At 50.6% G+C, this 13,215-nt stretch overlaps 1 protein-coding gene across 2 annotated transcripts in view; it reads left to right on the top strand.

Annotated features, from left to right (window-relative positions):
• Positions 1-1,478: 1,478 nt before the first annotated feature.
• Positions 1,479-13,215, top strand: part of LOC137360355 (serine protease 27-like) — a 40,715-nt gene continuing 28,978 nt past the window's right edge. Inside the window, exons 1-2 of one of the 2 annotated variants that reach the window (XM_068025808.1) lie at positions 1,479-1,857; positions 5,699-5,725. In XM_068025808.1, the coding sequence (XP_067881909.1) occupies positions 1,815-1,857; positions 5,699-5,725 (70 nt within the window). In that variant the 5' untranslated portion in view covers positions 1,479-1,814. Of the gene's footprint in view, positions 1,858-4,602; positions 4,732-5,698; positions 5,726-13,215 lie in introns of those variants that run through there. The other variant, XM_068025809.1, reaches the window with a different exon arrangement.

Below are 13,215 nucleotides of genomic sequence, written 5' to 3' on the forward strand. Positions count from 1 at the left end.
AGAGACACTGATGTAAAACATGGAGCAGTTCGGTACAGAGAGAGTCTGATATAAAACACGGAGCGGTTTGGTACAAAGAGAGTCTGATGTAAAACACGGAGCGGATTAGTACAGAGAGAGTCTGATATAAAACATGGAGCGGATCGGTACAGAGAGAGTCTGATATAAAACACGGAGCGGATTGGTACAGGGAGACACTGATGAAAAACATGGAGCGAATTAGTACGGAGACAGTCTGATATAAAACATGGAGCAGATCAGTACAGAGAGAGTCTGATATAAAACACGGAGCGGATCAGTACAGAAAGAGTCTGATATAAAACACGGAGCGGATTGGTACAGAGAGACACTGATGTAAAACATGGAGCGGCTCGGTACAGAGAGAGTCTGATATAAACCATGGAGCGGTTTGGTACAAAGAGAGTCTGATGTAAAACACGGAGCGGATTGGTACAGAGAGAGTCTGATATAAAACACGGAGCGGATTAGTACAGAGAGAGTCTGATATAAAACACGGAGCGGATTGGTCCAGAGAGACACTGATGTAAAACATGGAGCGGCTCGGTACAGAGAGAGTCTGATATAAACCATGGAGCGGTTTGGTACAAAGAGAGTCTGATGTAAAACACGGAGCGGATTAGTACAGAGAGAGTCTGATATAAAACATGGAGCGGATTGGTACAGAGAGAGTCTGATATAAAACACGGAGTGGATCGGTACAGAGAGAGTCTGATATAAAACACGGAGTGGATCGGTACAGAGTGATTCTGATATAAAACACGGTGTGGATCGGTACAAGGAGAGAGTCTGATATAAAACACTGAGCGGATCGGTACAGAGAGAGTCTGATATAAAGCACGGAACGGTTCTGTTCAGAGAGAGTGTAATATAAAACACGGAGCAGATCGGTACAGAGAGAGTCTAATTTAAAACACGGAGTGGAGCGGTCGTCTTGCCCCGGCTACCTCGCCACAGAGAAGGTCCTCGGGTGTGCAGCTGCCTTGCATCCTGCGGACGTGTCTGGGCCACCAAAGCCGCCTCTGTTTGATTAGTGCCAACGCACGTGGGAGCTCTGTCGTCGAGAGTACTGCCTCGCACGTATTTTGTCCAGCCAGGAGATATCCATCATATGCCACAGGCAGCAAAGACCGAAAGGAGAACACAACGCGGTGACGGCATGCAGCCCCGGGATGTTCTGCTGCTGACAAGAGTTTCTTTTCTTAGTAGCTGCTTTCCCGTACCCGGGTAGCGAGCTCGGCATCAAGGGACAGATCGTCCGTCCCCAGGGGCACAAGGCGGTATTTGCTAACCACGTCCAGTGAGTGTGATCAGGCTGAGGAAGAGATCCGAAGGAGATTTACAGCAGCATAAACCAGGTAGGAAATTTGACACCGAGCTGTTGAAGCAGTCTTTGAAAGGGGGTGGGGCCGTTTTCAGGATGTGTCAGCTCTGCTTTACCTGATCCACCAGGGAGAGCTCAAAGAAGCCCAAGGAATTCCCCTGAAGAGGAAATCAGTTTCACCTTTAAGGAATGCATTCACACGGTCACCACAGAAACTCAGGGATCATGATGTGTTAAAGCCGACACACCTCTCTTGCTTCCTTCACTGCGCCAGGTGTCTCCCAAGATTGAGTTGCTGCCTCTGGTACGGTGCTGTCTTTTCTCCAGATTTTGTTCCCCTCAGTGTCTGTTCTCTTTCTCCCTCTCTCTCTGTCTCCCCACCACGCACAGATTCCTCCGGCTGCGCTCGACAGGGCCGAACAAAGTCAGCTGAAGCACCGCGACCGAGAGGAGAACACAACGCGGTGACAGCATGCAGCCCCGGGATGTTCTACGGCTGACAATCTTCCTGAGTTGTAAGTGTTTGATTTTTTTTTTGTTTTGTTCCAAGCAGTGCGGTCGCACCCCTTTTCCAGCTGTTTTCAGCAGCTGCTAGGTCAGAGGGAGAGGGGGAGAGAGGGAGGGAGGACGAAGAGAATGAAAGGGCAGATAGTGAAAAAAGAAGAGGGCGGGAAACGGGGAAGGGGATTGAAGACAGGCGGGGTGGTGGGGGGGGGGGTGGCGAGGAAGGGGCGACAAGTTGAGTGCAAGAGAGAGAGGGAAGGAGAAAATGATTGGCGAGAGGAGAGGCAGAGAGAGAGAGAAGGAGAGTGTAAATGAGTAATTAAAGGAGAGTGTTACAACTGACCGCTTCTGTCAAAGCCCCCAATCAAAATGTACAATTCTGATTGTGGTGGGAGAAACGCACTGTTAAATCCATCCCGTCCCTCCATAGATCGCCTAACATTTTAAACTTTCCAAATTAAAGAAAGACCCAGCCAAAATGTACCATCTATTAACCCCCGAATGAGGCTAACCAAACTAGGCATCTTTAAGTCGACAAATTGACTGTTTAATTAGAAAAACTAAATTTACAGTCCAATGTTGCTTGAAGTCCTCACAGCCGTCCGATGGGGCAAGCAGGTTCTTCCACAGTTGAATAGTCCGTCGTCAAAATCCAGTAATCAGTAATGCCTTCCTTCTCCAGCAAATTTCAACAATTAACAACTTCAACAGAATCAATCTGACTTTAGAGTTTTTGAGGGCTAAAAGATTGTCACAGTCTAACTTCCCTTTCTTCAGTTCAAATTATCAGAGATCTCTGTTTTGGCTTGACTGTTTTTTTTAATTTTGAGAGAAAATAATTAAACAAACTAAAATTCTCTTTCTTCAGTTTAAATGTCTGAGAGCACTTTTTCAGATGCCTGTTTGTGTTCTGTCAGAACAAGCTATCTTCAACTAAAAAGCCAGTTCAAAATTGAATTGTAACAAACGTATTGCTTGATGCTCAGTCCCAGTGACTGTATCCAAGGTAACGAGAATGCACCCCTTGAGTCTCCGAATCTTTGTATCGAACGGCAACCGGAAATACATTTTCTCTAACTCCTGCGGCAAGCTGGTCCTTAAAGCATTGCTGATCCTTTGCAAGCCTTAAAGGCAAACCGCATGTTCCCCGGAGGAAAAAAACTACAGGACCATGACGAGAGAGAGAATGATTGCGTAAAGGAGAGGGGGAATGAGAGAACAAATGAATAAAGGAAAGAGAGGGAAGGGGAGAAAGAGAGAGGAACAGAGAATAACAACAACCCCAATTGCATTTATCTGGCATTTTTCATGTAGTAAAATGTTCCCAAGCATTTCAGAGAGGCAATTCCCAAACAGAATTTGACCCTGAGCCACGTGAGGAGATATTAGGGACAGGCGACCTAAAGCTCGGTCAAAGAGGTCGCTTTTAAGGATCATCTTAAAGGACGAGAGTGAGAGAAGCGGAGAGGGGTTGCTTAACCGGGAGCCAGTGTAAGTCAGCGAGCACAGGGAGACGGCGGGTGAACGGGACTCAGTGCGAGTTCGAAAGGGGAGAGAAACGCAAAAGGGTGAGGCGAGAGCCAGCTTATATATAGCTGTTCCGCCATGTTAATTGAGCATCAGACAACACAAACTGGGCTGACTGGAGATTCTGTGAAAGACGAACATGCAAGCATGTGAATTTGGAGCAGAAGTAGGCCATTTGGCCCCTCGGCCTATGCCCTGTATAACTGAAGCATAACCTCCCTACTTTTATTTTCAATTCTTCTTGTGTTAAGGGATAGCATTCCATTAGCCTTCTTTATGACTCACTGTACCTGCGTACTAACTTCTTGTGACTCATGCACCAGGACCCTTGATCCCTCTCCGCCTCGGAATTCTGCAGTCATTCTCCATTTAAGTAATACTCTGCTTTTCTATTCCTCCTGCCAAAGTGAACAACTTCACATTTTCCCATATTGTACTCCATCTGCCATATTTTTGCCCACTCTCAACTTGTCTAGATCGATCTGCAACCTCTTTATGTCCTCTTCACAGCATACTTTCCTACCTATCTTTGTGTCATCTACAAATTTAGCTACCATGCCATCACTCCCCTCATCTAAGTCATTAATATAAGTTGTAAAAAGTTGAGGCCCCAGCACAGACCTCTGCGGGACTCCACTCATCACATCTTGCCAGACAGAAAAGGACCCATTTATATATACTCTCTGTTTTCTGCCAGCCAGCCAATCTTCTATCCATACAAATACATTACCCCCTACACCATGAGCTCCTACTTTGCGCAATAACCTCTTATGTGGCACTTTGTCAAATGCCTTCTGGAAATCCAAGTATAGTACGTCAACAGGCTCCCCTTTACTACAGCGCATGTCGCTTCTTCAAAGAACTCCGATAAATTAGTTAAACATGATTTCCCTTCCACAAAACCATGCTGACTATTCCCGGTTGCCTTGAGTTTTAAACGGATGAAACAACTCTTTGTAATCAACAACACAAACGCAGGGGAGGTCGGTGAGAGCGGATTCAGGCATCTCAGAGCACTGTGCACAGTTCCGGTCTCCGTATCCCTCGGTTAGACCACACTCGGAGCACCGTGTACAGTTCTGGTCTCCATATCCCTCAGTTAGATCACACGCGGAGCACTGTGTACAGTTCTGGTCTTCATATCCCTCGGTTAGACCACACTCGGAGCACTGTGCACAGTTCCGGTCTCCATATCCCTCGGTTAGACCACACTCGGAGCACTATGTACAGTTCTGGTCTCCATATCCCTCAGTTAGACCACACTCTGAGCACTGTGCACAGTTCTGGTCTCCACATTATAAAAAGGACACTGGAGAAGGTGGAAAATCGATTTACTGGAATGTTACCAGAACTGAGAGGTTAGAACTATCAGGAAAGATTGACCAGGCTGGGGCTCTTTTCTTGAGAGAAGAGAAGGCTGAGGGGGGACCTGATAGAGGTCTTTAAGATTATGAAAGGGGTTTCGATCGGGTAGACGTAGAGAAGGGGTTTCCACTTGCGGGCGAGACCAGAACTCCGGGGGGGCATCAATATAAAACAGTCACTAATAAATCCAATGGGGGAATTCAGGAGAAACATCTTTCCACAGAGAGTGGGGAGAATGTGGGACTCACTCCCACAGGGAGTGGGTTGAGGTGAATAGTATCGATGTATTTAAGAGGGGGGAAGCTGGATACACACAGGAGGGAGGAAGGGATAGAAGTATACGGTGGGGGAGATAATGAGCATAATAGTTTGGCTGAATGCTTTGAGGTTGATGTGTTAAATGGTATGTCTGTTTGATAAGCAATGCGGAGCTTGCAAAACCGGTTTTCACTCAATACAGCACATTGCTGTCAACCGTTCCACGCACAGACTCTCCATCAGTCTCTCAGTCACCTTCTTTCACGACTGGCAAAATGATCCACAGGCAGAATGAACACACGGGCCTCCAGCGGGAGTTGCAAAGCAATTCCTCGACGCCCCTCGACAGGCAGGGCAGCTGCGGAAATCGGGCACTGGCTGCAAGCCACCGAGGGCAAAGTACGCCACAAGCTGCGAGCTGGGAGGAGCGGAGCCCTCTGCAAAAATGCACACAGCAAAATTCTGAGAGGCGGGGGCTGGGCATGGAGGAGGGCAGAGCACAGCAGGGAGATGTAGATCAGCTAAACTGGGCATAACCCTGTGTAGAGTACACAACACAACGTGTGTGACTGGGTTTAACATCCTGAACATTATATATGACAACGCACACTGTACGTTGTTGGGAACTGCACTGATAAAGCCATAAATGTTGTCAGTCTGAATCAGAGTATGGTATTTACAACGCTGTTTTGTCTATTACAGCTTTCCTTTGGGGCCAAGCTGATCAAGGTTAGTATAAACTTTACCAGCCAACACCTCCCACACCTCCATCACGTGTTGTTCTTTATAGTTTCATTAAACAGTGTTTGCACGATTGTCTCTGATTCGATGATTCAGGCGATCGGCAGACTGTGACATTCTCTATTGTTCAGTCCAGAGAACGTTATCAGCTGCAATAAACCCTGATACGGCGAATTACTAATTTACTTTTCAATTACTTCGTGGAAGTTGCGAGTTCAGGTTTCGCCCTCTCCTGAAAGATAAAATCCAGTTTCCTCCATTCTCGAGTAACTCATTAACCAGGGAGTTTATCAGTTCCCAGCGCACACCCATCAGAGTTCATCCCCAGAGGGGGAAAGTACAGTGAATCTAACGCACTGTAACACCCGGTCCCAGAGCGAGGAAAGGACAGTGTATCTAACGCACTGTGACACCCAGTCCCAGAGGGGGAAAGTACAGTGAATCTAACGCACTGTAACACCCGGTCCCAGAGGGAGCAAAGGACAGTGTATCTAACACACTGTGACACCCGGTCCAAGAGGGGGAAAGGACAGTGTATCTAACACACTGTGACACCCGGTCCCAGAGGGAAGAAAGGACAGTGTATCTAACACACTGTAACACCCGGTCCCAGAGGGGGGAAAGGACAGTGTATCTAACACACTGTGACACCCGGTCTCAGAGGGGGAAAGGACAGTGTATCTAACACACTGTGACACCCGGTCCCAGAGGGGGAAAGGAAAGTGTATCTAACACACTGTAACACCCGGTCCCAGAGGGGGGAAAGGACAGTGTATCTAACACACTGTAACACCCGGTCCCAGAGGGGGGAAAGGACAGTGTATCTAACACACTGTGACACCCGGTCCCAGAGGGGGAAAGGAAAGTGTATCTAACACACTGTAACACCCGGTCCCAGAGGGGGGAAAGGACAGTGTATCTAACACACTGTGACACCCGGTCCCAGAGGGGGAAAGGAAAGTGTATCTAACACACTGTGACACCCGGTCCCAGAGGGGGGAAAGGACAGTGTATCTAACACACTGTGACACCCGGTCCCAGAGGGGGAAAGGAAAGTGTATCTAACACACTGTGACAGCCGGTCCCAGAGGCAGGAAAGGACAGTGTATCTAACACACTGTAACACCCGGTCCCAGAGGGGGGAAAGGACAGTGTATCTAACACACTGTGACACCCGGTCCCAGAGGGGGAAAGGACAGTGTATCTAACACACTGTGACACCCGGTCCCAGAGGGGGAAAGGACAGTGTATCTAACACAGTGTAACACCCGGTCCCAGAGGGGGAAAGGACAGTGTATCTAACGCACTGTGACACCCAGTCCCAGAGGGGGAAAGGACAGTGTATCTAACACACTGTAACACCCAGTCCCAGAGTGGGAAAGGACAGTGTATCTAACGCACTGTGACACCCGGTCCCAGAGTGGGGAAAGGACAGTGTATCTAACACACTGTGACACCCGGTCCCAGAGGGGGGAAAGGACAGTGTATCTAACACACTGTGACACCCGGTCCCAGAGGGGGAAAGGACAGTGTATCTAACACACTGTGACACCCGGTCCCAGAGGGGGAAAGGACAGTGTATCTAACACAGTGTAACACCCGGTCCCAGAGGGGGAAAGGACAGTGTATCTAACGCACTGTGACACCCAGTCCCAGAGGGGGAAAGGACAGTGTATCTAACGCACTGTGACACCCAGTCCCAGAGAGGGAAAGGACAGTGTATCTAACACACTGTGACACCTGGTCCCAGAGGGGGAAACGACAGTGTATCTAACACACTGTGACACCTGGTCCCAGAGGGGGAAAGGACAGTGTATCTAACGCACAGTGACACCCGGTCCCAGAGGGGGAAAGGACAGTGTATCTAACGCACTGTGACACCCGGTCCCAGAGTGGGGAAAGGACAGTGTATCTAACACACTGTAACACCCAGTCCCAGAGTGGGAAAGGACAGTGTATCTAACACACTGTAACACCCAGTCCCAGAGTGGGAAAGGACAGTGTATCTAACGCACTGTGACACCCGGTCCCAGAGTGGGGAAAGGACAGTGTATCTAACACACTGTGACACCCGGTCCCAGAGGGGGAAAGGACAGTGTATCTAACACACTGTAACACCCTGTCCCAGAGGGGGAAAGGACAGTGTATCTAACACACTGTAACACCCTGTCCCAGAGGGGGAAAGGACAGTGTATCTAACACACTGTGACACCCGGTCCCAGAGGGGGAAAGGACAGTGTATCTAACACACTGTGACACCCAGTCCCAGAGAGGGGAAAGGACAGTGTATCTAACACACTGTAACACCCGGTCCCAGAGGGGGAAAGGACAGTGTATCTAACGCACTGTGACACCCAGTCCCAGAGAGGGAAAGGACAGTGTATCTAACGCACTGTGACACCCGGCCCCAGAGGGGGAAAGGACAGTGTATCTAACGCATTGCAACACCCGGTCCCAGAGGGGGAAAGGACAGTGTATCTAACACACTGTGACACCCAGTCCCAGAGAGGGAAAGGACAGTGTATCTAACACACTGTGACACCCAGTCCCAGAGAGGGAAAGGACAGTGTATCTAACACACTGTAACACCCGGTCCCAGAGGGGGAAAGGACAGTGTATCTATCGCACTGAGACACCCAGTCCCAGAGGGGGGAAAGGAGAGTGTATCTAACACACTGTGACACCCAGTCCCAGAGGGGGAAAGGACAGTGTATCTAACACACTGTGACACCCAGTCCCAGAGAGGGAAAGGACAGTGTATCTAATGCACTGAGACACCCAGTCCCAGAGAGGGAAAGGACAGTGTATCTAACACACTGTGACACACGGTCCCAGAGGGGGAAAGGACAGTGTATCTAATGCACTGAGACACCCAGTCCCAGAGAGGGAAAGGACAGTGTATCAAACACACTGTGACACCCAGTCCCAGAGGGGGAAAGGACAGTGTATCTAACACACTGTGACACCCGGTCCCAGAGGGGGAAAGGACAGTGTATCTAACGCACTGTGATACCCAGTCCCAGAGGCGGAAAGGACAGTGTATCTAACGCACTGTAACACCCGGTCCCAGAGGGGGAAAGGAAAGTGTATCTAACGCACTGTGATACCCAGTCCCAGAGGGGGACGGACAGTGTATCTAACACACTGTAACACCCGGTCCCAGAGGGGGAAAGGACAGTGTATCTAACGCACTGTGATACCCAGTCCCAGAGGCGGAAAGGACAGTGTATCTAACGCACTGTAACACCCGGTCCCAGAGGGGGAAAGGACAGTGTATCTAACGCACTGTGATACCCAGTCCCAGAGGCGGAAAGGACAGTGTATCTAACGCACTGTAACACCCGGTCCCAGAGGGGGAAAGGAAAGTGTATCTAACGCACTGTGATACCCAGTCCCAGAGGGGGAAAGGAAAGTGTATCTAACACACTGTAACACCCGGTCCCAGAGGGGGAAAGGACAGTGTTTCTAACACACTGTGACACCCAGTCCCAGAGGGGGAAAGGACAGTGTATCTAACGCACTGTGACACCCGGTCCCAGAGGAGGAAAGGACAGTGTATCTAACACACTGTGACACCCGGTCCCAGAGGGGGAAAGGACAGTGTATCTAACACACTGTGACACCCGGTCCCAGAGGGGGAAAGGACAGTGTATCTAACACACTGTAACACCCGGTCCCAGAGGCGGGAAAGGACAGTGTATCTAACACACTGTGACACCCGGTCCCAGAGGGGGAAAGGACAGTGTATCTAACACACTGTGACACCCGGTCCCAGAGGGGGAAAGGAAAGTGTATCTAACACACTGTAACACCCGGTCCCAGAGGGGGAAAGGACAGTGTATCTAACGCACTGTGACACCCAGTCCCAGAGAGGGAAAGGACAGTGCATCTAACACACTGTGACACCCAGTCCCAGAGGGGGACGGACAGTGTATCTAACACACTGTAACACCCAGTCCCAGAGTGGGAAAGGACAGTGTATCTAACACACTGTGACACCCAGTCCCAGAGGGAGGAAAGGACAGTGTATCTAACGCACTGTGACACCCGGTCCCAGAGTGGGGAAAGGACAGTGTATCTAACACACTGTGACACCCGGTCCCAGAGGGGGAAAGGACAGTGTATCTAACACACTGTGACACCCGGTCCCAGAGTGGGGAAAGGACAGTGTATCTAACACACTGTGACACCCGGTCCCAGAGGGGGAAAGGACAGTGTATCTAACACACTGTAACACCCTGTCCCAGAGGGGGAAAGGACAGTGTATCTAACACACTGTAACACCCTGTCCCAGAGGGGGAAAGGACAGTGTATCTAACACACTGTGACACCCGGTCCCAGAGGGGGAAAGGACAGTGTATCTAACACACTGTGACACCCAGTCCCAGAGGGGGAAAGGAAAGTGTATCTAACACACTGCAACACCCGGTCCCAGAGGGGGAAAGGACAGTGTATCTAACGCACTGTGACACCCAGTCCCAGAGAGGGAAAGGACAGTGTATCTAACACACTGTGACACCCGGCCCCAGAGGGGGAAAGGACAGTGTATCTAACGCATTGCAACACCCGGTCCCAGAGGGGGAAAGGACAGTGTATCTAACACACTGTGACACCCAGTCCCAGAGAGGGAAAGGACAGTGTATCTAACACACTGTGAAACCCAGTCCCAGAGAGGGAAAGGACAGTGTATCTAACACACTGTAACACCCGGTCCCAGAGGGGGAAAGGACAGTGTATCTATCGCACTGAGACACCCAGTCCCAGAGGGGGGAAAGGACAGTGTATCTAACACACTGTGAAACCCAGTCCCAGAGAGGGAAAGGACAGTGTATCTAACACACTGTAACACCCGGTCCCAGAGGGGGAAAGGACAGTGTATCTATCGCACTGAGACACCCGGTCCCAGAGGGGGAAAGGACAGTGTATCTAATGCACTGAGACACCCAGTCCCAAAGGGGGAAAAGACAGTGTATCTAACACACTGTAACACCCAGTCCCAGAGGGGGAAAGGACAGTGTATCTAACGCACTGTGACACCCAGTCCCAGAGAGGGAAAGGACAGTGTATCTAACACACTGTGACACCCAGTCCCAGAGGGGGACGGACAGTGTATCTAACGCACTGTAACACCCGGTCCCAGAGGGGGAAAGGACAGTGTATCTAACGCACTGTGATACCCAGTCCCAGAGGCGGAAAGGACAGTGTATCTAACGCACTGTAACACCCGGTCCCAGAGGGGGAAAGGAAAGTGTATCTAACGCACTGTGATACCCAGTCCCAGAGGGGGAAAGGAAAGTGTATCTAACACACTGTGACACCCGGTCCCAGAGGGGGAAAGGACAGTGTTTCTAACACACTGTGACACCCAGTCCCAGAGGGGGAAAGGACAGTGTATCTAACGCACTGTGACACCCGGTCCCAGAGGGGGAAAGGAAAGTGTATCTAACACACTGTGACACCCGGTCCCAGAGGGGGAGAGGACAGTGTATCTAATGCACTGAGACACCCAGTCCCAGAGGGGGGAAAGGAGAGTGTATCTAACACACTGTAACACCCGGTCCCAGAGGGGGAAAGGACAGTGTTTCTAACACACTGTGACACCCGGTCCCAGAGGGGGAAAGGACAGTGTATCTAACGCACTGAGACACCCAGTCCCAGAGGGGGAAAGGACAGTGTATCTAACGCACTGTGACACCCAGTCCCAGAGGGGGAAAGGACAGTGTATCTAACACACTGTGACACCCGGTCCCAGAGGGGGAAAGGACAGTGTATCTAACGCACTGTGATACCCAGTCCCAGAGGCGGAAAGGACAGTGTATCTAACGCACTGTAACACCCGGTCCCAGAGGGGGAAAGGAAAGTGTATCTAACGCACTGTGATACCCAGTCCCAGAGGGGGACGGACAGTGTATCTAACACACTGTAACACCCGGTCCCAGAGGGGGAAAGGACAGTGTATCTAACGCACTGTGATACCCAGTCCCAGAGGCGGAAAGGACAGTGTATCTAACGCACTGTAACACCCGGTCCCAGAGGGGGAAAGGACAGTGTATCTAACGCACTGTGATACCCAGTCCCAGAGGCGGAAAGGACAGTGTATCTAACGCACTGTAACACCCGGTCCCAGAGGGGGAAAGGAAAGTGTATCTAACGCACTGTGATACCCAGTCCCAGAGGGGGAAAGGAAAGTGTATCTAACACACTGTAACACCCGGTCCCAGAGGGGGAAAGGACAGTGTTTCTAACACACTGTGACACCCAGTCCCAGAGGGGGAAAGGACAGTGTATCTAACGCACTGTGACACCCGGTCCCAGAGGAGGAAAGGACAGTGTATCTAACACACTGTGACACCCGGTCCCAGAGGGGGAAAGGACAGTGTATCTAACACACTGTGACACCCGGTCCCAGAGGGGGAAAGGACAGTGTATCTAACACACTGTAACACCCGGTCCCAGAGGCGGGAAAGGACAGTGTATCTAACACACTGTGACACCCGGTCCCAGAGGGGGAAAGGACAGTGTATCTAACACACTGTGACACCCGGTCCCAGAGGGGGAAAGGAAAGTGTATCTAACACACTGTAACACCCGGTCCCAGAGGGGGAAAGGACAGTGTATCTAACGCACTGTGACACCCAGTCCCAGAGAGGGAAAGGACAGTGCATCTAACACACTGTGACACCCAGTCCCAGAGGGGGACGGACAGTGTATCTAACACACTGTAACACCCAGTCCCAGAGTGGGAAAGGACAGTGTATCTAACACACTGTGACACCCAGTCCCAGAGGGAGGAAAGGACAGTGTATCTAACGCACTGTGACACCCGGTCCCAGAGTGGGGAAAGGACAGTGTATCTAACACACTGTGACACCCGGTCCCAGAGGGGGAAAGGACAGTGTATCTAACACACTGTGACACCCGGTCCCAGAGTGGGGAAAGGACAGTGTATCTAACACACTGTGACACCCGGTCCCAGAGGGGGAAAGGACAGTGTATCTAACACACTGTAACACCCTGTCCCAGAGGGGGAAAGGACAGTGTATCTAACACACTGTAACACCCTGTCCCAGAGGGGGAAAGGACAGTGTATCTAACACACTGTGACACCCGGTCCCAGAGGGGGAAAGGACAGTGTATCTAACACACTGTGACACCCAGTCCCAGAGGGGGAAAGGAAAGTGTATCTAACACACTGCAACACCCGGTCCCAGAGGGGGAAAGGACAGTGTATCTAACGCACTGTGACACCCAGTCCCAGAGAGGGAAAGGACAGTGTATCTAACACACTGTGACACCCGGCCCCAGAGGGGGAAAGGACAGTGTATCTAACGCATTGCAACACCCGGTCCCAGAGGGGGAAAGGACAGTGTATCTAACACACTGTGACACCCAGTCCCAGAGAGGGAAAGGACAGTGTATCTAACACACTGTGAAACCCAGTCCCAGAGAGGGAAAGGACAGTGTATCTAACACACTGT

Source organism: Heterodontus francisci, unplaced genomic scaffold, assembly GCF_036365525.1.
Source record: "Heterodontus francisci isolate sHetFra1 unplaced genomic scaffold, sHetFra1.hap1 HAP1_SCAFFOLD_1027, whole genome shotgun sequence".
NCBI lineage: Eukaryota > Metazoa > Chordata > Chondrichthyes > Heterodontiformes > Heterodontidae > Heterodontus > Heterodontus francisci.